Below are 27,950 nucleotides of genomic sequence, written 5' to 3'. Positions count from 1 at the left end.
CTGGTGTTAAGTGAACGGACATAATTGAGGTGGATGTTTATCTTTCATGCTATATTTGGACTTAATTTTTGGTCTTCATAATTATTAAGTAAACCAATTGGGTACATTCTTACGCCTTAGTTTATAAATAATATTCATCATACGAACCTTGGAGAATCTTTTGAACCGTTTGATGCATTAAGCGGGTCGTAGCTTACAGCAAGAATAGTCCTTGGCTTACAGTAGGTTGATGACTTCATGTTTACAGATATTTTTCCTTGATTTTCACTTCTTTGTGCAAATGTGAATGTTAGTGAAACAAAAGTTAGTAAACCGCCATTTAATGATGAATTTTTATTATGAGCTACGATGTTAACATCAAGGTGTGTGAAAATTCAGCCCACGAATAAATTTTACTACAAATTTATAACCACAGATCTTACAGTTCTACAGTATTCTGTATGTAAGAAGAATGGTATAAGATACATCAAATGTTGTCGCTGGTGACTAGTCGGGAGTTCACAAAAAATCATGACTGGGGACAAGACTTTACTGACCGAGCAACGATGTATAGTATTTTAAGATTTTTTTTGTAGACTTAGTAGAAAGGCATACTCTTATTATTTCTGGCAGCTGAAACATTTACAAAAAAATCCTCCAACAAACTAAAGCCCTCAGTACCTTAAAGTCTTACCGAAACTATCAGTCTAGTCATAAAAATGACCAACCATATTCTGAAGGTGATTCTTAGTAAAACTAGTAAAACTTCAAATCAAAGTGAGCTGTTGGATATCCTCATGGGTGTAGACACAGAGAGGACTTTTCCTCAGGATACAGTCCTCGTCGGTCATGTAGTAGTAATGTTGGTAGGTGAGGGCGACGCACCAGCCCACAGGGTGGTGGTGGGGCGCTTGCTGGTAGTGGTAGCAGGTGCCACCGTTGGCCAGCCGCGTCCTGCCCGTCTTCCTGGAGGTCACGTTACGATTCTGACAGGTGCCCTCGTACCTGGCCAGGAGTAGCGGAATACTACTTATCACAGCGAATAATTGCAAAGTGTTCAAGGTTAGTTATAAATTCACATAAGATCCTGTATACTGTACAATAAGTGTGTGATAGTACAGCGGTAACGCGTTTCCCTATCACCACGGGTTCGATGCCCGGCCCGGGTCGGATGTGAGAAGGGTGTCATGCAGTGTGACACCACCTAACATTGCATGTTTTTTTTTCCGGGTACTCTGGTTTCCTCTTGTACTAACACGAGACAATGAATGTCGTAGCTAAGAACAGACCGACTGCTCGAATGGCTATTAAGCTAATAAGTGGTTGAAATTATATTTATAAATTGCAAATGGAAAGATGAGTCTCACTCAAGAAAAAAAAATACTTCATAGCCTAAGAAATTATTAATATGGTAATAGCAAGCTTTAAAACTATAGATGTATGATGATATAACGATCAAGGAGAACTAACTAGAACGAAAGATTATGGTGGAAGTGATCAACCCAAGACCTCAAAATGTGGGGGAATTCGGTCAAGGACCAAACTCTTGCTTTAAAGAAGCAAGGGTCGTAGAGCAAGGGACTGACCTGAGGGCCCAGTAAGGGGATCCTAGGTTGATAGAAGCGTGGTTGATCCAGGTCCAGCCCTGGGTGTGGTTCACGTATCGACCGCCAACCCAAAAGTCCCTGGTCATCCCTGAGGGAACAGTAGGTGGAAATTTACAGTAGTAAGACCTCTACTACTACTACTACTACTACTACTACTACTACTACTACTACTACTACTACTACTACACACACAACAACAAACAGCAACAAGAGACTCACGGGTGTGGTGGAGGTGTGTGAGGAGGGCGGTGTATTGGCTCACATTGTTAAGAGTCAGCAGGTCGCCGCCAATGACCTTACAGAAGCCTCGAGCCTCGCCCCAACTCACCTGACGGGGAGTATAAATAAAAAGACTGACTCAGACACGCCACCGAAAACCAGTCATTTATATTGCAGACAGATACACAGACAGTTGAAAGAATAAACGCAAAAATTCAGTGTTTAAATATGTGCACATTACTAACAGACAGACATACAAGGGGTAGACACCACACTCCTTAAAGACAGACATTTATATCAATTATATTTATTTAGGAAGAAGTACACATACTGTCTCACCGTTGACAAAGCCTCTCACACTACCGAAAGGCAAACACGGGTATCACTGACAGATAGGCAGACGGACTTAAGAGTAAAGACAGTCTAATAGACATACACACTTATTTCAACGACAGATAAAGACGCTGTCGACAGACAGACACTTGTTAAACACAGACAAATAAACAGACAGGTTATTACAGACAGGCATCAAGGCAGACGCATTATATTTGGCGGACTAACTAACAAACAGAAACACTCATCAGGGGGAATCTTAAATATCATACAAATAATGTAATAAAAGGAACATACTGTATCTCATAATCCCCCCCACCGCAAAAAATAGAAAAATAATATATATATATATAAGTCATTATTTTTGCATAAGTATAAAGATAATTTTTGTTAACTACATGAATAACATTTAATTGTATATCAGGTATGAAACATTTTGACTGCAGATTGATCATACTTATAATTCGGTAATGATGAGACAGAGACACAGTGTTGGGCCCCTCCTCCTTTATCTCACGTATGTCTTTGAAAATAATGAAAAAAATGGATGACCTCTAAAGAACGGAAAAGAGACTGACAGACAGACACTCACAGCACCAGGATAGAAGACAGACAGACAGGCACCGTCCAGCAGGGTGTAGAGAGGGGGACAGGCAGGATGCTGGAGGGTCGAGTTGACGGCCAATAGGAACTCTTCTTTCTCCTGCTGCGTTATACCCAGGTTACTGTCTGAAACATAGCACTCCTGTTATACCCCAGTAGTGCCCCTTTTATAACACTCCTGTTATACCCCAGTAGTGCCCCTTTTATAGCACTCCTGTTATACCCCAGTACCTTGTAAAGTCTCACGTTACACTCTTGTAATGTATTCTTATCATGTAGGTTACCCGGGTAACAGTCGAGCAAATTTGTGTTATAATCTGGTGTGTGTGTGTGTGTGTGTGTGTGTGTGTGTGTGTGTGTGTGTGTGTGTGTGTCTTCAGTGCACATAACGGAATTTAAGCATGTGTCACGAGTAATATACTATACAGGACCCGTCAGGTTCAGGGGTGAATTTATTTCTTAATTTAAAAAAATTTGTCTAGTGTTTAGTAGAATTATTAAAACTATGTTAACCTTGGAGACTGAAGCACTTCGGTAAGAATAAAACAACAACAAACTTACCACCAAGACCATAATCTGTGAGGACGACTGAGTCCAGGCTCTGTAGCTGCTTGTTGTGTAGCATCTGACAAATATTATTTCCTTAGCTTGTTGTATAAATTAAAATACAATTCATATACTGTATTCAAAAACATACATTTTGTGATTTCTTGATAATCTATGGATACAAATTTGATGATTTCATTAAAAAAAAAAAGTACAAATATGGTGATCCTTATTCTTATGAAAAAACTTAAAGTGAAACAATATAAAGTTACAAATATTTACCTTATCTACCCAATGACCACCCACTAGATGTGTCCATGCCGAGGGAAGGGGGCCAGTGGCCTGTGTAGGCTATTTTAAAGCCCAGTACTGTTCTTGATTCCATAGTTTGGGCCGGTAGACCGTTCCATGGGTCTACCACCCTCTGAGTGAACAACTATTTCCTTATATTCGTTCTGCATGATGACTTGATGAGCTTATAGTTATGTCCCATCGTGTTGGTGGTGGGTGACATCCATTTCGGGATTTTGAATGTTTCAATGAGATCTGCCCTATTGTGTCTTGTCTGAAGGGTTGTTAGCCCTAAGGCCCTCAGTCTACTTGGATAATCAAGATAACATGGTTCCGGAATCATCTTCGTCGCTCTGTGTTGCACCTTTTTTAAGGAAGTTAGCTCTTTCTGGAGGAAGGGTTTCCATGCCTGTATACAGTAATCCAGACTGGGACGTACTTGAGATTTGCACAGTTGATGGAGCATTCAACCTATCTTTCTATACAAAGGTGCGCTTTATAATTCCCAAATCTCAATTTGCTTTCTTTGCTGTTGCCCTCACCTGTTGTGCCGCCTTCAGTGAATGATCGATCATAACGTCAAGATCTTTCTCTTTATCGACAGTATCCAGGAAAGTGTTATTAATAGAATAGTTGTGCTTAGGGTTGTTCTATGCTACGTGTTGGATCTTGCATTTCGTAATGTTAAAGAGCATTTGCCAGTCTCGGGACCATTTGAGCAGCTCATTCAGGTCTTCCTGCATTGTTGCACCATCGTCTTGACTAGATATCTTCCAAAATATCTTCATGTCGTTCGCAGACTTGGCAATGTGGTTCGGTGTATTTTCATCGATGTCATTTATGTAGATAAAAAACAAGCTGGGTCCAACGATAGAGGTTTGTGGTACTCCATTGAGAAGCTTATTCCATTCAATATGTATTCTATTTATTACCACTCTTTGTTGCATGTCTTGAATCCAGTTCTTAATCCACGTCAAAATCTTGCATATGATGCCATGTGCCTGGATCTTAGAGGCTAGTCGTGCATGTGAGACTTTGTCAAAAGTCTTGCAGAAATTCATGTACAACGCATCCACTGATGAGCCTTGGTCCACGTAGTCTGTTACCGTTTTAAGGAACGTGATTGAGTTTGTCAAGCAGGATTTTCTTTGTATGAAACCGTTTTGTGATGCGTTGATAAGACTGCTCAGTCAGGTGTTGGATAATGGATGACAGTGGTTTACATTTAATTATAAAAGGGGGATTCCTGGTACAGTGGTAACACAGGCATTTCTCACCACATCTTCATCATAGACAGTTTTAAAACAAAGGCAGTCTAATGCTTACGTCATAACGGCGAAAGTATGAAAGTAAATTTTAGGCCTTAGTCATATGTATAAAGATAATTTTAAGAGTATATTTGTCTGCCCACACTGTGGTCCTATAGCTGTTGATTTACTCTTTTTGTAAATCAGAACCCAAATTGTGGCATTTTCTACATTCTGGGATATAAACGAATAATGTACGGTGTATGGGTGCACCAAGACCACCAGGAACCCCCTGGGTCTTCCCTTGGGACTCAACATGTGAATGACTTACCTGGCAAATTCGCAGGTCGAGGTCCCCCTCACAAGGCGGGTACTGCATACGGCAGTAGGCGGGGATACTGACGCAGGAGGACTCGCCTTGCCTCTTGCACCTCACTTCCCCGCGGCTACAGTCGTTCCGCCATGCCTATTTCGCCCTCCAGCGAGGAGGGTAGAGAAGGAAGGAATAAGTTGAAAAAATCACAAGGATTTATTTATAGTTTTAAGAAGCGTCCTAAAATTAACACAAGAATTAGCAATGTCAAAGGTGTTTTTACATTCACTTACTCTACTGTAAGTTAACTACCAATGTTAACAAAAGCATGTTTTTTTTTTATATAAATTTTTTTCTCCTTCACTTTCGCTTTCTTTTTGTCTATATCATCCTCGGTCTCCCTCTTTCCCACACACTCACACGGCACAGGTGGAGGTCTTCATCAGAGTGGTCGTCACAGTCTTGGTCGTTGTCACACACGTAGCGGAGCGGGATACACTTGTGGTGGCTGGCGCACTTAACCTCCTCAGGCGTTGAGCACTTTTCTCCTGCAACACGGGAACACACTAAGTCCCTTTCCATAGAATTAACGGTACTATAGGCTGAAGGCTGGTGAAATAGAGGTAACTGATGCTATTAGAATGCTCATCATAGTAAGGTGGAGGAGGATGTCAGTTGTTGTTTACTTATGCCAGCTATCCCTGTACAGGAAGGCCTCACCAGAAAAGTAGTATAATCTTCATCCCACAATGGCACTGTTTTAGAAATGAACAAGTCCAGGTACTAATAAATTGGGCTGAATAACTCGACCAAAAACTGGGGCTGATGTTACCCTCCATCCCTCTGTAACACATAACACCTTATAATGTGTATCGCGTCATACGAAATTACGCTCACGGTGGCGCTCTTTTACGCTATTAACTGATTAAGTTTTTAATTACTTATTTATTGTTGTCTAAGACCCGTAACTGAATTTTTTCCAGGACACATAGCCAGGTGTATACAGTCAGGTACGCATAGCCAGGTGTGTACAGTCAGGTACACATAGCCAGGTGTATACAGTCAGGTACACACAGCCAGGTATACAGTGAGAGAATGAAGAAGTATCTTCCCGGGGTTTTGACGAATGTGTGGAGCCCATAAACAGTTGACAGGCCTGTGGAACCTTGGAAAGGGGTCGCCAGTGACACCCATGCACAGTGTTGGTTAGTCAGGTTTCATTATACTTCGGCCAAAGCTGGGAGGATACTTCATTCTCTCACTGTACGTAGTCAGGTACACTGGCACACCCGAGGCACAGTCATGTACACCGGGACGTCCAAGAGGTGTAACCAGGTACACACATGAGGTACAGTTAGGTACACCGGTACGTCCAAAAGGTATAACCAGGTACATTGGTACACTACACACAAGAGGTACAGTCTGATACACCGGTACACACAAGTGGTACAGCCAGGTACTCACCAGTAACACAGGAACACGCCAGCAGTAGCAGCAGCAGAACCACTCCAGCCACAGATGGGAACTGACTCATCCCGCAGTTTACGGTGTCTGACACGCCTGTACAGTAAGAAATCAAATTCACATGTATCTGTACTGGGGAGAACGTGACTAAGCGTAGCTATAATGAATGTCTGCATGGAATTCACAACTATTAGAATCAGCGAATGTTTCTCAGAAATGATTGTACATGTATAGATTGAGACAGTATAATAAAGGTGCTTAAAACGCACTTAAAACTACAGTACTTAACCTAGCCATATGCACATTGTAATTGAATCAATCTGCTTTTTTATCTTTAATTTACTTGAGAGTAGAGGATCAGGTGGTGCTCAGCAAGTGAGTGTTTGTGACAGGTGACTGGGAAGGCGAGGGGTTTATGGTGGTAGAGTGACGAACCTGACGACTGATGATAAACTCGAGTGGTGGGTGGATGAGGTGCTCGGGGTGGCAGCGCGAGCGGGAGGCAGGCTGTGAGTGTGTAGGTTCACGGGAACACTTAAAGTTTTGTATCTAGACTTGGCCTTGAACTGTGCCGGGGAAGGACGCAGGATCAGTTGAGGGAGGGAAGGCAGGACGTGCAGGAGGGCGGATATTAAAGAAGTTATGGCTTTTTTTTTTTTTTTTTAGAAGTTACCACCTGTGAGGGAGATGTGAGGCTGAGTGTATTATCTGGTGTGGCGATGCATGACAGCAGGACTACAAGTGGTGTTGGCCGTCGACAATGGGACTTAACTGTGTTTTAGGTTTAATCCCTGGCCCGGGACAGATGTGAAAAGGATATTATTCGGTGAGATGAAGAGCCTAATTAACATGACAGGTTTTCTTCGGGTCCTCCGGTTTACTGGGCAATGACGGTCACAACAAAGAACAGACCGACTGCCCGAATCGCTAGTAAGTCGATAAGTGGTGGATATAATAAATCAAATTGAAACTTATGGTGGAAATAAGAATTAAATTAAAAATTAGCTAACCTGCTACAAACTTAACCTAAAACTGAAAATGGGTCCCATAAACATGGCTGTCCGTTATGGACAGTGTGGATGGTACGAACTTTTTACTAAGACAGCGTGGACAGCACTGCATTTGGCTGCCTTCACATCCCCAACTGTAAAGTGAGGTGTAGTTGTAGAAATGTGTTCCTACGCCCCCTATGGTGACCCGTGTCACCAAACTGCATCGTTGCAGTAGTAATGTCACTGTTTATGAATGAATGGGTATTGGTCATGTAACGACGGACGTGATTGGTGGATTGGATTGCTATAGGTAATATATGTTGGCCGTGTGAAGACACTGGTTACCACAGGGGACGTAGGAAAACTTTTCCGCAACTGTAGCCATTTACTGCTGGGTGGATATATGGGAACGGGGCCCCCGGGTTCGAACCAGCTCGAACCAGCGTCTGTATCCAGTCGGCCGCGTTACCCCTACGGTCCTACCCATAACCTAACTTACTCCTAATCAGACTTAACCTATAGTATTCCTAACTTAATTTACACCTAATTTAACCTAACTTGTTGGGTTCGGTTTTAATGCTTTAATTTTTTTCTTGCTTGAGGGCAGCAAGGTATGCCATAAAAGGTGTACGAAGCCAGTTTGTTCGCAGTGCAACATGGATGACAAACCATTTCTAATCTAGGATCGTTAAATCAGGTCACATCAGATTAACTTAAGTGTGGTTGGATCGTTTCTGGCGTCATAAATGGTCATTACGTACACAGGTTAAGCATCCTTGGATTTATCGAGAATAAACTTACAATTGGAACCACCTCAGGAGCCACGGTCAGGACTTGCTTTATTTCTGGCTCATATTTTTTTTACGGACGTTTACTACTACTACTACTACTACTACTACTACTACTACTACTACTAATAATAATAATAATAATAATAATAATAATAATAATAATAATAATAATAATAATAATAATGATAATAATAATAATAATAATAATAATAATAATAATAATAATAATAATAATAATAATAATAATAATAATAATAGTAATAATAATAATAATAATAATAATACAGAGTTTAAGTAACGTTATTGGGTCCCAAGCTCTCACCCCGAAACACGAACCAATGACTTATGAAATACCTTAGACCCTAAGTCATATTTCTGAATAATGAAACCTGTTATTTTTATATTTTACTTATTTGCTCTGGTCAGGAGTATTATAATGCATAATAAAAACTGTAAAACAAATTCAGTTCAGTTTGAAATATAACTCGTGTTTTTTTTAATTATGTTGTGTGAGGTGGTTCAGGAGTGATAGGCTGCCTGAAGGTGGCGGCCAAGGTGCCCCAGTATCAAGGTGTGGCCAAGGTTCCTCAGTATCAAGGTGGTGGCCAGGGTTCCTCAGTATCAAGGTGGTGGCCAGGGTTCCTCAGTATCAAGGTGGTGGCCAGGGTTCCTCAGTATCAAGGTGGTGGCCAAGGTTCCTCAGTATCAAGGTGTAGCCAAGGTTCCTCAGCATCAAGGTGGTGGCCAAGGTTTCTCAGTATCAAGGTGGTGATCAAGGTTCCTCAGTATCAAGGTGGTGGCCAAGATTCCTCAATATCAAGGCCATGGCCAATGTTCCTCAACAATTTAGTCCGTCAACATTATAGTGTAATCCAATCCTGTTCTCATTTCCATTTCCTCCTATCCCGGATGTCACATAATCACTGGTAATTTCCCCTTCTGCTCAATATCGAATTTTTACTGTTGAAGGAACGTCTTTGTTCATGATGAGTCATCCACATTAATTGCTCTCTGTCTAAACGAAGAAAAAAATCATTCTCCGTGAAAATAATGAATTTGATAATCCCAGACACAAGATAAAGTTTCATGGTAATATGAATTATATAAAGGAAAATATAACTTTTACAAAACTATATAAAATAAGCATACAAAGTTTATTCTGAGTCTTTATAGTTTGCTTACAGAAAAACGAAGATCTAGTGAAAGGATCAACAAATCTCTTAGTTAAAATACCTATTATAAAACAAGGATCTACAGTGGAGGGTGCTTCATAACCAAATAGTTGATGCGCCTACAACAAAAGCCTCAATACATAGTTAATATAGAAAATAGAATAACCATCAGTCACAGCTCAAGGTTGAAAAAGCCACCAAGTCCAGAAAATTGTGAGGGCTAACTTTTTTGGAGTGAGAATTGTGAACTCTTGGAACAACCTGCCAGAGAGTGTGGTGACGGCCCCGAGTTTGAGCTGTTTCCTGACCAGACTTTACCAGCACTGAAGCAGGTTCAGATACATTCAGGAGCCAGCGCATACCCAATACTTGCCAACAGTGCGTAACAGAGAAGTGACCGACCGCCCAAGCGGCTAACGAGCCGAATAGTGGTGAAAAGGATAAAAGTAAAACAAAGAAAATAAATGGTATTAGGCTGACTACACAGCCAAAAATTATAACTTCCATAAACTGTGAATCTGGACATATACGGTATACCTAAACTAAAGGAACATGAAGTACCTCAAGCGTCACTTTACTCTATTCAAAGCCAGGAGAAAAACATTACCTCTCCTCTAGTCAGAAACAGCTTTCATTACATTACTTTATTACTTCGCCAATGGTCTGTACAGAAAAAATTAAAAGTATTAGTAGTAGAAGTCTTAGTCGTAGTAGTGTGATTATTATCATTATCCATCGTATTGTGAATATGGATGTATATTAATCTAGTCTAGTTTTATATATGTTTATTTACTGATTTATTTTATCATTCAAATAGATTTTTTCCTTTACATAAGTTGAGCAAGATATATACACCCTCCCTTTACGCTAGTGTATTCTGGAAAATTCGCGTTGGGATCCCTTGACGATCAGCCGAGGTAAACACAGGGCCACTCAGCACGCTGCAGCCGACCACATCACGTAGTATTTCTCCTGATAATAGGAGTTTTACAGGAACTTAGAGCTTCAAGATGGCTAAATGGGGAGAGGGAGACCCCAGATGGATCGTGGAGGAACGGCCAGATGCTACTAACGTGAATAACTGGCACTGGTGAGTGACATGACAGACACCGGGTTTTGTTTTTTAGTTCCAGGAAATATTTACTCTTATGTTTGTCAAGTAATCCTTGATTTGAGGTACTTATTTCGTCATTGAGTACATGGTAAAGGCCCAGAAGAGCTCAGCCAACTTATCAATGAACTTACAAGAAACATAATGTTCAATAAAAGGGTGGGACTAAATAATACTATACAGCCATGGTAACCCCACCTCCAGAAAGGATATATGTGCACAGTACAGCAACTATGGAATTTGAAGAAAAAAAGTGGGATTCTGATGGGTTCTTATGCTATTAGTCCAAATCTGACCTTCGTATTTGTCGGAAATCACTCGTTTGTGATTTAGACCCCCCCCCCCCCGCTCACGGCCAGACTGGGGGTGAGAGTGTGGGGTAATGAGATCCATCCAGCAGTACACGACATTGTTTATTTGGTCATACCTGGAAATACATGTCCCACTATCAGTTGTAAGTACCAAACACACAAACAGTATCCATCATATTTAATTCACATCTTGTGATAATAATAATCACGTGATTAACCTTCCAAGTTGGCTTAGTTCTAAATACAGTTATACTGTACAATTGTTCAGCACTCACTTGTGACGGTTCTGTTGGTATAACGTGTGTGAGTACAATGGCAGACGATTAGGGGTGAGTTATCACTGTACACTGAACTCTGTGGTTTCCACAGACTATAACAGTATGTTTTGAGTAAGGTCACTGATACACAGTGGCTTGACAATAGTTAGAAGTCGTCTCCGGACAAAGTAATAGACAACCTAGTCTGCTCACTGCACTACACACACTGACTCTCGTATGTTTACTACATAACTGGCCACTAATCCTTATCTGAGTGCTAATGGATGTGGCACTGACGAAACCACCTACTTCAATAACAACACTCCTCACTCTCTCTCCTTCTCTCTCCTTCATTACCACATCGCATGTCCCGTGAGATGTGGTGAAGACTACCTACTGTGTTAAATTTTACCTAAGAACACAAATCTTTTTGGTAAAGCTTCATCAATGACCATAATGAGGAAATACTAAAAAAAATGGGGTTTTCTTATATTGTTTGGTAGTGATTTAAAAGAATGTGACCTGTTGTATATTTGTGAAGATATGACTGGTTTTTCACAGAGTGGGCAGGGCTTTGAAGACGGAAAAATGTGGGGTGAAAACTAAATCTCTTCAGTAGTGGCCATGCACAGATTCTAGATTGATTTGTATATGTGGAGCTAGAACCTATTGAAAAAAGGAGAATACTGTATACTGTACTTTCTCTAGCATGCTGGATAATTGGTCCCATACCTGTGTGTGTACTGTACAGTACAGTGCCCATATACTATGTGTGTTTGTTTGTGCGGTGTGATATATATATATACATATATATATATATATATATATATATATATATATATATATATATATATATATATATATATATATATATATATATATATATATATATATATATATATATATATATATATATATATATATATATATATATATATATATATATATATATATATATATATATATATATATATATATATATATATATATATATATATATATATATATATATATATATATATATATATATATATATATATATATATATATATATATATATATATATATATATATATATATATATATATATAATATGAACAAATAATATCTAGATTATAATAACTTTTTTTTTTTTAGGTCAGAGAAAAATGCTGGTAGCTGGAGTAAAGACAAACTCAAGTCTCTGTTTGAAGGCATGGTTATTGAAGAACCAGGTCTAGGTAAGTTATATGATGGTCTTCAATGATTTACAATGGAGCACTGTGGTCAAGTGGATACAGCACTCGCCTCCTGTTCCAGGGGTAGGTGGTTCAATTCCTGGGCATTCCCAGTTCACCCAGCTGTAAATGGGCACTTAAGTTTCACAATGCCCTAGCAAACCAAAATTTTATTGAGAAACACCTAAAAGTTCCTGGAAGTTTCTACAAGATTCCAGTAAACTGCACACACACTCCACAGCTGGGATCTTCATATCTTCATAAAACAGCATAAATTTTCTGGGCTTCTAAAGCCTTTACTGGTTTAATATTTGAATATGACCCATCAATGGAAAGAAGTCTTTTTCAAGTGTGAAATTGAGAAGGCTGTGATTCCCTACAGCGAAATATATAAGGAGATACAGAGGAAAGTGAAACATTGCTGACAACATGTACAGTATTAGAAACCATGCTCTGCCTCTGTACCGCTTCAACAACCCCAGTAGCATCCTCCCTTCCTCCAACAACTACCGTACCTGTACAACTGAGTCTACTCTTCCTCCTCCCACTCCTAATATGGATGATCCAGATGACTCATAGAACAATTTGGATGTTTCTATGGAGCAGTAACACACAACTTCCACCATTTGGAATACAGTAATGTGAAGTTTAGTTTTGTTCATCTCAATAAAATACTGTAACAGCATTGGAAAGGTAACACACACACATACATGTTAAGTACACACACTGCTTCAAGTAGCCATGAAGCATCAAAGATGGTCATGTATCATAATTTAATTTTCATTCTCAGTACTGTATCACTAATATTTTTCATTAATTCTCTTAATATCCTATTTTGTATGACTAAAGTAAAATGATACTGCATTGGAAAGGTAACACAAACACATTCATATAGTGCAGTGGTCCCTCGGTTAACGAACACAATTCGTTCCAGAAGGTTGTTCGTTAACCGAAACCATTGTTCAATGGGTTTTTGGTTAATTGGTTCCAGCTCACCGAAAATTACCTAAAAAAAAAAAAAAATGCAGTAAAGTACAGTTACTTTGAGGTGTGTATGTAGAAGGCTCCTGGATGATGATGCTGATGTGAATTTGAACTGGGAGGAGGAGGAGGAGAAGAGAAGGAAGTGGGGGTGGAGGAGAAGGGAGAAGAGAAGGCATTGGGGTGGAAGAGAAGTCACCCCATGCCGCCATTTCGCCCATAAAATTTTAGTTCACTTGGTGTAATTCAAGATTACCGGTATTTTCTTTAAATCAACACTGCACTGCATTATATACAGGTATTGTCAATATGTAAAATAGACTTCAGAATGACCAATAATTTGACTGGAAACACAGTTAAAAGGCATTTCTATTGAAGAGTCTCAAACAAGATGTTCCTTCCTCTGAACCGATAAACAAACTGACGCCAAGCTTGGTGTGTTGAGTGGCTGTTTGGCGCGCAAAAAACTAGTTTCCTGTACTTCAATTATGTTCAATAATTGGTAAAATGACTAAAAAATTTAATATAAAACTTTTAAAATGATTGAATAGTACAACCTTCTTGATATTTACTAAAATGGTAACGAATTTAAGTCCTAGAACCGATTACTGTATTGGCGGACTAATACTACAGCTGGTGAAGAGCCAAATGCAAGCGAAAACATGTTGGGAAAAATTCGTAAGGAATTCGTTAACCGAAGTGAAGAATCTTATGGAAGGTAATTCGTTAACCGAGGCGTTCGTTAACCAAGGGATCACTGTACTGTACACACTGTATTTGAAGGGTAAACTGTACACACTGTATTCATCCACCCCTCAAAACCAATGCATATAGCCATAAATCTGAATGTACTGTACTGTTTGTGTCTGTACTGTTTCCTTTAATTCTTATGGTGTTTATAATACTGTACAGTATTGACAGTTCATGAATTTACTTTTAAAAAGTAACTTGCGGGGAAAGTGTTGTTTTTCAGTGACATCCATGTTAGATGTGATGCAGATTTTGCTGTCTGGGCAAATGAATATCAAAATGAAAAGTAAATAATATGCTACATTTTGGCATTTCTGGCAACTTGATCTTTGCAGACAGCCCCTGATGAAACCTTGAAAACATTCATTCATCGGATGGGACTTTGAATTGCTATTCTTCAATGTGGGATTAAAAAAAAAGTTTTATTTATAATGTTTTTATTAAAATAGTTTTTTTTTAACAGCATTATAAACACCTTGCTATTCTTTCCTGTATTATCTTAATTTGGTCGCTTACTTGACAGAATATGTGATTTGTAAACAATTTATTTATAATTTTCATATGTGAGAGCCAGGGGTAAGCCAAGAATGACATGGGGAGAGGTTGTAAGATATGAAATTAAAGATTTAGGAACCTAACAAGAGAGACAACAAGAGACCGTGCAGCATGGAGAGCTGACATTAGGTAACCGCAGCTAATCCATGCTTGGGCAAGCATGGATAATGTCCGTAAAACGATGATGATTTATTTGACTTAATTTTACCATTTTATGTCGGTCAATATAGTAAATTCTTCACAAACAGTTCATCATTGAGTGTGTGTATGTATGCTCATAGTCGACCAAAAGGTTGCTTGCCAATGAGTTGTCATAATTTTTCACTGGATAAAAAAGCATAAAATGATGGTTTAAAGACACTTCCTCGGGATATATCAGGATACAGTACTATAATAATTATAATAATTGTTGTACAGTAGTCAAGAGAAAGCAATAACACAATAACATAATGTATTGGCAGCTTGTGGTTTTTCATTGATTACACTTGATATCTGTGATTAACTAAAGTTACTTGTGGTTCATTTCTTAAATACAAGTACAGGGTACTACTATAATGTTTCCTGTTATCCTTTATATACATTGATGATAAGAAGTAAACTGTTAATTTCAGAATAAACATAGTTAACCCCTTTTGTATGGGATCCCTTCTGAACTGAATAAAATCGTCTGGCATTAGGTCAAATAAAGTATTAAAAGTGACATTCCTGTAGTAAAGGGGTAAGGGCAAGTAATGCTGTTTGAAATAAACGGATAGGGACCCTGTGGTTCTATGTCTCCTCCCGAAATAAATAGGAAGAAGAAATATTTGCGCTCGATTATTGTTTCTCATTTCTTAAGTGAGGTGGTGTCTATTCATGATGAATATGGTAACGATAGTGACTTTTGTACTCCAGCCTTTAATTAGAGAGAACATGGACTAAATGCAATGTTAAAATCTGGAGAGAATAACAGAGGGGGCTTATGGAGAGGGAACACTTCAGGCTGTGCAGATTAGCAGTGCCTGGCGGCCCAGACGTGCCTGCATTAAAGGCTAAAGAAGTGATTTTTCATGACCGTGGCACTTGCCCAGGGGACAGGTTAATATTGTGAGAGGAACATACCCAGATGGGGATTTTTCAAGTGCTGCGTGACCTCACCGCCCTATAGTACATGTATTTAACCAGTGAGGTCCGTCAACCAGCGGTGACCTGACCCATGAACTAAGAAAGCCCAGGTGCATGCTACAACCTCAGTGATGTCATAACTGATCCCTCATATTTCTGTTGGTTTATTCTTACAATTACTTGACTTGAAAATCTGTACTAAAGCTCCCATTGATTACTGTGTAAAGAGAGTTGTACAGTACTACAAATTGAAAATATTAATACTGTATGTACTATAAGAAGCAAGGAAGTTGACTGGGTGAAATTAAGAGGCATTTAGACGGACACAAGTTATCTGAGTTTGTACACAATAATTGTGAATGTTTTACAATGTTTATTTCACCTTTTTTTAATGTTTTAAAATTTTTAGTTAGCTTTTCCCATAAAAAACTAGGGAAGCAGATTTCCTCCAAAATTTGTCAGGGCAAGTAAAAAAATTCTGGGTAAGTAGATTTCTTAAGTCACTTGTCAGAGACAAGTAAATGTTTCAAATAATCTGCTCAGCCTGGAACACCGTATGACACCCCCCAAAAATGATAAAAATAAAATAAATAATCCAAATTTTGCAGGTTCACAAAATTACTGAATCCTTACTGTACTGTAGTTTCTTTTCTTTAAAAAAAATGTGTCTCCCTCTGGTTCTAGGAAATGACCGGCAGGTGTGGGCTTGATAATTAGTGTTGCTTATTTAACAGTGTGTGAATATTATGATAAATTCCTTCTTTGGGTTTCAGGCAGGATAACACTAAAGGAACTAACGAAGTGTGAGGGTGAAGCCACGGTCAGTAACCGTAAAGGCAAACTAATATTCTTTTATGAGTGGGTGCTGCATATTGACTGGATGGCCACTTCATATGAGGATCCCAAAAAGGACATCAAGGGCACCATAGAAATTCCCAACTTGTCAGAGGAGAATGATCCAGATGAAATTGATGTAAGGGTTTTTTTTTCTTGTAGTTTATGGTGGGTTATGGTGATAAAGTAAATGTTGTTGTGCGAGATAAACAAGGGTGATTGACAGAGAAACATGATTTTGTTGAGTAGATGTGATAAGGTTTGTGTATTTACAAATTAGGGATATACAGTATAAGGAGGTAAGATGGTGAAAATTTTGAAGTACTGCACTTTGTTACTGAATGCCATAAAGCAAGTAGCTAAAGCAGTGAATAACATCTGTAAAAAGTAGAACAATGCATTTTCAGTAACTCTGTAAAGTATATTGTGGTTGCATTAATATCAGCCAAAATGGAAAAATAAAGTGGTACTGTACTTTCTATTTTGCTCAGACTGGATAGTAAAAAAAATTACAGCTAGCTATGAAAGGAAGGATGTAGATGACTCAAGATTTACTATATTTTGACTAAGAATATTTGTCTTCACATATTTTCTTCATTTAGTTGTCTTTAAGTTCAGAAAACATTTTAAAGAGGTGATTATTTGTACATGTATTTAAAATGCCTGTGTAATTCAGCATAATCTTTCTCCTTTTGTAAAAATCAGTGCATTTCCTATAAGCCAGACTTTCGTTGCTTCAGGTTTCTGTCAGTTTGTCAGCTGGAGGATCAGTTGGGGACAAGATCAAGGAGTACCTCCGGAAGAATGGTGCTGAAAATATCAGGGAAAAAATCGTTCAATATGTAGACACTCTAAAGAAAGGTAAGTTAGGGTTTTTAATATAAAGAACTAAGTTTCTTGGTCCACATTTACAATTGGTGTGGTGGCAGGGTGGTTATTGCATTGGGTTGGTAGTCCATTGTCCCTGGGTTCAAGTCTTAACTAAAGAGTCTGTTATGATCTTCAATCCATTAATGTTAATGGTATACAGTATTTATCCTCTCTGTGATATGTGATGCCAGGTCCTCACCACAGGTGCCTTGGGTTCATTTGTAAATGCCCTGGTGTATTAGGCAAGGAGTGTAGGTTACATTAATAGGGCAAATAGATATTTAATCTACCTACCTTTGTTGTATCTGTTTTCTAAATTACAAAATGTATGTAGTATTTATATTTGTAAAGAATGACATCAGTATTTTCAGCATTCATGCACAATAATAAACGATCTTGAATTTCTTTGCCTAGAATACCATTAAAGTGAACCAAACTGTGGGTAATTATGTCATGTAAGTGAACCAAATTATTCCTTTAATAAAAGAATAATATATGCTCATGAAGAATTAAGGGTAATGTTTTTAATGTTAGAAAATTAAACTAAATTTGCCAAAATTTTTGGTTTATTTCAGATAATCTTATTACCGACTTGGGTGTTTTTCCTAGGGGATTTCAATATACATCACAGAGAGTGGTTTGGCTTTGCAAGGGTTGACCCAGGTGGAGCTGAGGCACTCTTTTTCCTTACTTAATGATCTGGAACAAATAATTAGACACCCTACACGTGTGCCAGATCGACACGATCAATTTACTAACATTCTTGATCTTTGTTTTACCTCTAACCCCTCACACTATTCATGTTCAATTTCTGCCCCCGTAGGGTCTTCTGATCACAATCTTATTTCTAATAAATCAAACTGAACACTACCACCTCCCCCACCCCCTCTAAATGCCAACTATGGTACTATTGGAGGGCAAACTGGCAATACAATACAATACATAACAAGGCTTATATATACAGTAGAGGAGGGTGAGCCTTGTTATGTATTTCTTCTTTAGTCTGTACTCACCCCTGAAGATGTGAATTACACGAAAGTGCTTGGGAACTTCGTGTTTTCTTTTTTCCTTGTGGTTATCAACATATACCTGGATCACGTGCACCTACAGTGATTTACTTGCATATATATATATATATATATATATATATATATATATATATATATATATATATATATATATATATATATATATATATATATATATATATATATATATATATATATAGGGTGTCCCATAAATTTCCATACATAGGAAAAATAAATTTTATATGAAAATCCATTTTTATTTATATAATATGCTCTACATGACTACCATTCTGTTGAAAACACTCTTCAATGCGTGTCCTCCACTGCTGAAGAACACGTTCAAGCACAGCTGGAGTTATGCTTGTAATGGCGTTGGTGATACGTTGTATGGAAACTTATGGGACACCCTGTATATATGTATATATATATATATATATATATATATATATATATATATATATATATATATATATATATATATATATATATATATATATATATATATATATATATATATATATATATATATATATATATATATATATATATATATATATATATACTGTATAGTGAACTTATGTAATTATATAAGTTTGGTTTATTTTAGATTAACAGCCAAATTGTATGGTTTATTTCATATTATATCCATAGTGTATGGCTTATTTGTTTCAGAATATGCAACAGACCTCATCAAGCCAACCAAAGGGCAGGCTGTAGTGAAGCAGAGCAAAACACTCATCAGCCCAGCATCGGTTAATAACTCTTCCAATATGAGTGTAAGTTGTGAACTGTTTTGTCTCTTTTGAACTGTAGAATAAAATGTAGGCTTTATTATTTTGCACAATACAAAGTTCTTACTGATTGTTATTGTGTTGAAATGTATCATTAATGTGTTGAGGTGTTGCTGCATTTCATTACTATCATTATTGTGGTGAAGTGTTAATGTGAAGCTCGTTAAAGTGAAGTATGAACTGTATTGTAATGATTAATCCACAACTTTTATTGTTTCATTACATGTAACAATGACAATATGCCATATCACAAGCCACCTCATCCCCATTTTTTCCCTCTTCCTAATGAGTCAAGCTATCGCTGAACCAAATTTTGACCTAATGTTAATTATTGCATGTTCTTGTAGGCATGTCCAGGTGTCCGAACTATCATTGGACCCGATAAGTTCGGGTAAAAGGAATTGCACTGCACAGTATTAAGATAAATGTAAAGTCAATCAGTATCTTCTTATTTACTTGTCTCCCAGTCTTAATGGGGGGAAATGAAGGGAGGGCTGTGTAGAATGTATAGAATGTGATAGGATAGGAAAGGGTAAAGACAAGGAGAAATGGTTGATATACATAAATGTATTCTAAAGTTGCATACCGGTATGTTGTATCACTTGATTACTAGGTGGAAAGTTTATTTGTGTGTTTGGAGTGGTTAATTGATTAAGCAACTTTCTCAGTTTTGGAAACATGGTTTCTTGTCCGATCAGCAAAGTTAAGCCAGTTTGGGTCTGGTTAGTACTTGGATGGATGACTGCCTGGCCCTAAGAACACCAGATGTTGCTGGCTTAAGGACACTACTGGAAACAAGCCTCTTTGCTTTGTTAGCTGTCTCTGGTCAAATTGTCTATCATTTATTCCTAGCAGCTTTAGAATAGGCATGTTACATTGCTTAAACAGCGACTCTTCTCTTTATTTTTCTAGGTAAGAAAAACAACCGATAACATTGAGAAGATGGATCTTGGCTGCAAAATAGGTACTTCCAAGATTAATGTCACTCAGACCTTCAAGTGCACTGCAGATGAACTGTACAGAGCATTCACCCAACGGGAGGTTTGTGATGTTCCTTTTGCATGTACTCAACCCCCTACTGCACATGTTTTTACCGAAAGTACAGTATGTAGAATAGAGCAAGGAATATTTTTGGCTTTTTCTTTTTTTGCACAGCAAATTTGGATGAGGTCATTAATTTTTTACACGTGTAACAAAAGTGTTTCACAGATACAACTACAAAAATCCATTAACATCTTTTGATGATTTTGTGCTGTGGCAATTATAGGTTTTATTTTATTAATACTAAAGTTATCGTTGTATTTTTGTGGAATTAAAATATCAGTTGGAATTATTGCAAAAAAAGAACAGAAAGGTAAAGGAGGAAATTTTGGGGGTATACTGTATAGAGATGCTGTAATATAGTGAGTGTCAGTGCTGTCTTGATATCGAGTAAGTGAGAGAACCTAAATTATGGGACTTATGATGTATAGTACATTATTTTTTCAGATGGTGGTTGCCTTCACCAGAGGTGATGTGAAGTTAGAAGTTGAGAAAGGAGGCAAATTTGAATTCTTTGGCGGTAATATATCTGGTGTTTTTGAATCATTGGTAAGTTATATTTATTATTATATATGTTGGCCAAGATATATCATAGAAGAAACATGTAAATCATGTAGTCAAGATGAAATTAAGACCAGTTTATTTTGATGCAGTGACCCTACTTAGTTATTACTGTATATCTTTAGTGCTGTATGGATGACTGGAAAACATGGCATCAGGTGTTTATAAGGAGATAGATGTATTGCAGGTGGATGTTTCTAGGTTCTGTGAAGCAACCTAGGGTAAACCAGATAGATGTTTAAGGTCATGATGCAGAAAGCGAATACTATAGCCAAATATATATTACAGCAGTATGTATGAATGAATGACAGTGACTGAAGAAAGATTGTAACATTTTCAGAATAAAGATTTTTTGTTTATGGACTACATATATGCATTACTAAGGGCGAGCCTCACCCCTTGACTTATTTGGGGGTAGCTGCCAAGGGCACAATCTATGCTAATAAACCCCCCAACACTTGTTCTTGTAAAGCAGGAGGTGGCAGAATTTTGCCAGGCAGTCACCTCAGCCATGTATAGAACATTTGCACAGAACTTTGGCATCAGCGTTTCAATGCCTGTTTGTTTTAATGATTTAAAAATGTCATAATGTGAACTTTGAGTGAATGTATAGATCAGCATTCTGTGATAACTGTAGAAGTTTTTTGGGAAGAAAAGGTTCAAATTATTTAACTCAATTTGAAACACCCTGTATATAAGTGCATATTTGGTTGCTCATTCTTTTTTGTTTTAGGTACCAAACAAGCAGATTGTGCAGACATGGCGTTTTAAATCTTGGCCAAGTGGCCACTATTCTACAGTCACCATTGATATAGAGCAAAAAGAAGACTGCACAGAGCTTAGACTGTCTCAATCAGGAATTCCATACAAGTGAGTAAAAATCTTCGTTTTCTTCTTTGTTATTATGAAAATTTTGTAAATGTTGATTTTTCTTATTTGGTAAAAAGGTTGTGTGACTTGACACACAAATAATAGTGATGTGTAATTGTACATACATATACACTTGCATGCTTGCCGTAGAGAAACACTTGGGAGCTTTAGTGAGCGAGATTTTTTCCTAACTTGACTGAATAAAGTTTTCAGGGGTGAATGGTCTCCCGACAAATTCAAGGTAAAGTACAATTCCAAAGGTACTTGTACTGTAGTAATACTTTGTGACTTTTTTCTTTCTTTCTTTTTAGGACCTATAGTGGGTCTCATAACCAATATTTCCCATTGTTATTGTCTATAATTATGGCTTCATTGCCTGCACTGTGGGCAAAGACTTCGTAGATGCCTTAGCGCAAGCACCAGTCTGGTGACCCTCCATTGCCCTCCTTTGGACATTTTCAATCAACTGACAGTCTCTAGCATATCTTGGGGACCAGACAGGGTGACAGTACTCCAAATAGGGAAGCACCACACCTATTAGCTTAGTTGCTTGATTCACCTTCTCACAATGGTCTGAGAATTTCAGTTCGTTGTCATTATGCACACCCAGGTTCTTTTTACATTCAGTCTCTGTTAATGTTGTCTCTTCGTCCCATTGGGACATGCCATGCTCCTTACTGTTGGTACAACCTCGGTGCTTCTTCTTGCACTTCGTGACAGCCATTTCTTCAACCACTCTTGGAGCTGACAGATCTTTCTGTGGCCCTTCTCAGTCCATTTGGTTCTTAATCTCCCTAAATAACATTGGATCATCGGCAAACATTTATATGGAGGAGTGTAAAGCTTCAAGCATGTCATTTATGAAACAAACAAACAACAACAGGCCAATTTCTGTACACTTCCCTGTGGTACCCCATTTGTCATGGGTACACATGAAGATATTGTCATTAATCACATATTCCTTGTGGTCATAAAGAAAGTCTCCGATCCACGCTAGGACACTTCCCCGAATCTTTAAACCTTTCAGTTTAATTCTCAGTCTTTCATGGGGCATGCTGTCAAAAAGCCTCTACCTATTTGCCATTGTGAGGCCTACTGATGCTCAAAAGCCAAAAATGACATCCACTTTATTGCAACATTATGTGGATGGTGGGAGATTGCCAAAGCACTCATAATTTCATCCCTGTTAGCCAGAATAATTGAATAATTAGAAAAGAGTGTTTCCAGGTTTGAGAGGTTTCTAGGTATTGAGATAAATTTCCTTGTCCCGGAAAAATCGCACATCTAAGGAATTTTTCCGGACACTGGTGAATTTTTCTGCATCTAAACTACACATCTGGCATGGAGCTCTGTTACTACAGAGGCTTAACTGCAGTCAGACAGACGGTATTTAATTTTGCAAACACTTACTGGGAAGGGAAAAAACTGGGGACGAGGTGGCCATTGTTACATGTAAATGTAACTATAAAAGTTGTGGAATAATGATTACAATACAGTACTCTAATGTGGCTTAGAAATAAAGAAAATGTAATACTGTATAAAATTAAAAAATAAGAAAAATGAAGAGTGTGGGTGTGTACCTGTAGGTTGTATCTGCATTGCTGACTTGTCATCTAATATGGAAGAACTTGAAGCAAGTAGGAGAGCTACTATCTCAGAGACTGAAGTACTTCCTTCTATCCAACCTGTTAATTTTGTCTACCCATTGTATCCAGTTTGAAGGTGTGGTTTGTAATGTCACAAATTGTCAAACCAATAAAAGTATTTCTTTTATACTCTAATTGAAACCAGTCAGTGATAGGAGGGGTGGGGAATTTGAACTAGGCTGTGCAAAATGGATACATCAGCATATTAATTTATAAAGTGCTTCCTACTGTCTCCACCTCCCCTCCCTATTTGCACTTATTTGCTTGTCTCATATTATTCAGCAACTCTCCTGATTGTATTCAACAGTCTTTGTTAGATGTAAGTTAAGACCAAGGCATTACTCTCGTCATGTTCACCGAGGCCTATGTAAGAGTGTCACCAGCTGTAAAGTGAAGGTGGGGTATAATGTCCAATTGTCCACCCTCTCAATTGAGTACCAATATTAATGACAGCTGCTTGGTATGGTTTTAGGATCAATTCCCGTGTTTTAAAACTATTCTAAGATGTATATCGGTAGTTAATTTTTTTAATTATACCGCCTTAATCACTCCACGTAGTATGTATAGGCTGTGATTGACTGGAAATTATAATTTTGGGTAGAAGACACTTCATAAACGTCACATGCTTAAATACCTGAAAATGCTATTGCTGCTCCTGGATTATTTGTAATTATGTGATGGGAAAAAACATTTGTGTACCATTCAATGATTTTTCTTTCTTCACAGTGAGGTAGACAGAACGAAAGAAGGATGGAGGAACTATTATTGGGAAAGCATCAAGAGAACTTTTGGATTTGGAGCTATTCTCATCTGAATCACCGTTCTTCATGCTGGCAGCGGGTATCAAATGTTGACCTTGTTAATGTGCATGTTAGATCATGTTTAACAGATCTTGAGTAATACAATTTTGGATTATCCTCAGAAGTCGATATTTGACCAATGTTGTTATATCACAGGTCATAGATATTCTGCAATAGCGTGGTAATGTTTATAACTAAAAAACGTTGCGTCAAACTTGCTTTCAGGTAGTTGTGCAAGTTATTGTCCTCATCAGGATAGGATCATCAAAAAATCATCAACATTTTCCGTGAAGACAGTTTTGTGAATTTCTATTTATTTCAGGTCCATAATGTCGGTATGAATGATAATCGTGTTTTTTTTTTTTAACTTCATAAAGAAATGAAGTCTAAAACTCCTTGTGAAGTATGTAGTGTAACAAATAAATAAAGAATGTATTAAATTTGTGTATTGTTCATAATTAATGGTTTCCCATATTCGTAAATTATGAAGACAACAAATATGTACTGTGTGAAAATAGTCAATAATAATCATGACATTTTCCTCTCCTGTCATCATTAAATCCCATGAAAATTGTATTGTTTTGGTGCACATCCATATTCTTCTTTACTTAAGTGAGCATATTACTGTATGTATTTAAGCAAGTTGTCTTTAGCTAAAAAGGATTATTGTGCGAGTTGAGAATATGAACATATAAATGTGAAATTAATTGTTAGTTTTTTGTTGCTTTTTTCATTTGTTTTGTTGCACATTCTCACACACCACACTTAACTTGCTGCATCATAGTGGTCTGTCAATTTTACATCTGGCTGATTGCACGGGTTAATCACACTATCTTAACTTCACACACACTAATGTTCTTATAACACAACTTTTTTTATTTCCCTCATGTGAGGCGTCAAGAGAAGGAATGGTGAACTCGCCACCTAGTCAATTTTCCGTTTTCTCTCTCCCCTTGCAGGCTGAAACTTGAAGAGTGAGGTGGTGGGATGAGCCATGGCAAATGTGCTCTTCATCCCAGGTAGTATGAATGACTAAGTTGATCTGCAATTTCTAAACGTAGTGTAATGTCAGGTCTATCTTACCGAGTAGAAAGGGTGAGCTCTACAGCCAATCACCTCCCAGCACCATCCACCTGCTGCCTTCAGCTAATAAGCGTCATGCTAGCACTTCACCCACGTGTTGTTGACACACCGGTCTCCACTCCACTCCATAGTCAAAGGCATTAATACCATTTAATATTTTAATATACTTTTATGAGAACTACTTGTGGTATCATTTTCATTAACTTATTTCATGTACAAATTAATGAGAATTAGTGTGGGTAATTATAATTAATTGTAAAAAAGAATATCAGTGCATTGTTTAATATTTCTATAGGCAATAAAAGTTTCTTTCAAACCATAAGTAATAACACCAACTAATGAAAATTTTGTAATATTTGAGTTAATTATGCATTTCTTAAATTTAAACGCATTTTATTCAAGAATTCATTTTGCCGTTTTCGCCCTTCCTTCCGACGCCTCATATTTCTTCAATTATTTTTTTAAATATGAAAATTCATTTAAATTAATGAGTTAGGGAATAACATGCTGAAGAGGAAAGGGTAACAGTTACTGCATAGTTAATGGATAAAATTGAAGGTATAGTAGTAGGTAAGGGGGAAGACAAAAGCTAGGATGAAAGAGTGATTTTAATGGGTGGTTCCCAAGATACAAAAAATTTTGGAGGATCAGGAAAGACAACCCATCAAAATGGTTGGAGTGATTGGTTATAGTCGCCAAACTACATTTGAAGATGACACCCTTATTGGTTGATTTATGGTTTATTTAGGTTCGTACAAAGTAAGTGAATCTCATAGTTTGAGATTCATGTGTTTCATGGTTGGTTCGGTAATTTATAGGGTGATGGCACCCTTGGCTACTCCACTGCACAGGAAATCACAGGTAAATTTTCACTTGTTGCCAATAATGAAATTGAAGTTGAAACTATGCTTTTCCAATGTTTTTTTTATGTGTTATTAACGAATTTTACTTTCATTTCTGGTGCAAATCAATAGTTAATGAGATCTGTCTCCTGCCATCTCAGAATCTAGAGATTTGCTATAAAAGTCAAGGTAAAAAGTGTTAAAACCACCAGAAAAAATTTCAATCCAACCTAACCAACATCTCGAAGAGCACTACTCAGTCGAGTGTCCTGACCTGGAGCTGGCGGACACTCCCCCCACAAGGGGTCACAGCTCTTTGTTAAAGAAGCCGCAAGCCCAGAAAACTGTGAGGGGTAACTTTTCCGGAGTGAGAATTGTGAACTCTGGAACAACCTGCCAGAGAGTGTTGTGATAGCACCAAGCGTGATCTCTTTCAAGACCAGACTTAACAAGCACTGGAGTGGGTTCAGATACATCCAGGAGCCGGTGCATACCCAGTACTTGCCAACAGTGCATAACAGAGATGTGGCCAAACGGCTAACGAGCCGATCAGTGGTAAAGAGGATAAAAGTAAAGTAACTAAACCTAACCTGGGGGCTCCACAGTGGTTTTATGTTCTGGGTGTGTACCGCCACATACAAACATACATAATAAAATGTTAAATATTGCTGTATTTGTTAACTTTAGTCATATAATTATTTATGATAAATCTAGCAACATAAGTGAAATCTACAGAAAATTCTAAAAAATTTCCTCTGATATTTCCATTTTGGTTAGAAAATTAACCTTGACATATCGCCATACGTAGGAAAAATATATTTTTGAGTCGCTAGAAGATTATAGGACTAAAAGTAACATCTCGCTTATATGAAGTTTGATTGCAACTAAAATTCACGTGATTCATTTTGTGGCAATAAATGAAAGGTAAATTTTCAGGTAAAATTATCGTTTTCGTTACAAGCAAATTTTAGCTTTTTAAGTTTTTGAATCAGTAGTTTAGACAATTTTAAGACACTTTTCTTCTATAGCGTTTCTGTCGGATACTTATGAAAACCTGACTTAACATTTTCTAACCTTTAAAAATCCTAAAATAAAAAAGTTGACCTTACTCATGTTTTTGGTGTTTAGTAGGGACTAGATTATGGTGTTTTCGGCTTTTAGTATGTTGGTGTTATTATCTGTGTTCATATGAGGAGGGATCCATTAATTGAAAGTGATTCATACATTTTTACCAGTTAGGAAACGTTAGGTAATGTTTTCAAAGTACGTATTGTAGTGGATTTCTTCCCTACAAACGCTGTTTGTCGCTGCCTAGCCGACCCCACCAATTCCCCAGTGTATGCCTCGTGGTCTAGGTCAGCCAGCGCCGCCATACATCACGGAGCGGGGGTCAACTACTAAGCCACGCCTACCCCCGCTATTTAAGACCTGACCTCGTGGTGACCTGTCTCTTTCTACCTACACCAACCAGCCAGCAACACCTCCTCCTCCTCCGCTGCCTGGTGGCCCTCGCTCCTCCTCCGCCTGCCTGGCGGTCCTCTCTCCCGCCGGCGAGCATGGCGACCCACAAGCTGTCCTTCTCTGAGCGTCCTCACCAACCAGCTCTCTCTACATCACGCTTGTAACCATGCTGCCTTCCCAGCACCAAGCTGCATTGTACATCCAATACAACATGTATATAGAGAGCACATTGTGAGTTTCCTTTCTCCATTCCATCCTCAGTGTGAACACAAACATCTCA

General features: G+C 37.9%; 2 protein-coding genes across 4 annotated transcripts; one reads left to right on the top strand and one right to left on the bottom strand.

Annotated features, from left to right (window-relative positions):
• Positions 1–304: 304 nt before the first annotated feature.
• On the bottom strand, positions 305–7,098 carry LOC121867993. The gene is made up of 9 exons (XM_042368186.1): positions 7,038–7,098; positions 6,603–6,698; positions 5,559–5,686; positions 5,157–5,291; positions 3,303–3,366; positions 2,731–2,867; positions 1,806–1,914; positions 1,566–1,674; positions 305–984 (listed from the first exon to the last, which is right to left on the bottom strand). The coding sequence occupies exons 2-9, from the start codon at positions 6,670–6,672 to the stop codon at positions 747–749; spliced, it is 990 nt and encodes a 329-aa protein (XP_042224120.1). The 5' UTR covers positions 6,673–6,698; positions 7,038–7,098; the 3' UTR covers positions 305–746.
• A 3,345-nt stretch (positions 7,099–10,443) lies between these two features.
• On the top strand, positions 10,444–27,950 carry LOC121867992 (activator of 90 kDa heat shock protein ATPase homolog 1-like). Of its 3 annotated transcripts, none has more exons than XM_042368184.1 (10): positions 10,444–10,647; positions 12,374–12,456; positions 16,617–16,816; positions 17,418–17,538; positions 19,248–19,351; positions 20,279–20,407; positions 20,855–20,956; positions 21,702–21,838; positions 24,211–24,324; positions 27,932–27,950. In XM_042368184.1, exons 1-9 carry the CDS (start codon positions 10,568–10,570, stop codon positions 24,296–24,298), a joined length of 1,044 nt encoding a protein of 347 aa, XP_042224118.1. In that variant the 5' UTR covers positions 10,444–10,567; the 3' UTR covers positions 24,299–24,324; positions 27,932–27,950. The 3 variants fall into 3 exon arrangements, with proteins under 3 accessions (XP_042224118.1, XP_042224117.1, XP_042224116.1); XM_042368183.1 differs by lacking the exon at positions 27,932–27,950 and adding an exon at positions 24,510–24,728; XM_042368182.1 differs by lacking the exon at positions 27,932–27,950 and having other exon boundaries at positions 24,211–24,728.

Source organism: Homarus americanus, unplaced genomic scaffold, assembly GCF_018991925.1.
Source record: "Homarus americanus isolate GMGI-L3 unplaced genomic scaffold, GMGI_Hamer_2.0 scaffold37032, whole genome shotgun sequence".
NCBI lineage: Eukaryota > Metazoa > Arthropoda > Malacostraca > Decapoda > Nephropidae > Homarus > Homarus americanus.
The sequence above is the reverse complement of the archived record's forward strand: the minus strand, read 5'-3'. Positions and strand labels throughout refer to the sequence as shown.

Excerpts from the sequence above, each read along its gene's own strand:
- LOC121867993 (XM_042368186.1), bottom strand. The coding sequence starts at position 6,672 with ATGAGTCAGTTCCCATCTGTGGCTGGAGTGGTTCTGCTGCTGCTACTG. Across the intron at positions 1,915-2,730 it reads CTGTCTTCTATCCTGGTGCT|GTGAGTTGGGGCGAGGCTCG; the intron begins GTGAGTGTCTGT and ends ACTCCCCGTCAG. Across the intron at positions 1,675-1,805 it reads CACACACCTCCACCACACCC|GGATGACCAGGGACTTTTGG; the intron begins GTGAGTCTCTTG and ends CTGTTCCCTCAG.
- LOC121867992 (XM_042368184.1), top strand. The coding sequence starts at position 10,568 with ATGGCTAAATGGGGAGAGGGAGACCCCAGATGGATCGTGGAGGAACGG. Across the intron at positions 12,457-16,616 it reads TATTGAAGAACCAGGTCTAG|GCAGGATAACACTAAAGGAA; the intron begins GTAAGTTATATG and ends TTTGGGTTTCAG. Across the intron at positions 20,408-20,854 it reads GAGCATTCACCCAACGGGAG|ATGGTGGTTGCCTTCACCAG; the intron begins GTTTGTGATGTT and ends TTATTTTTTCAG.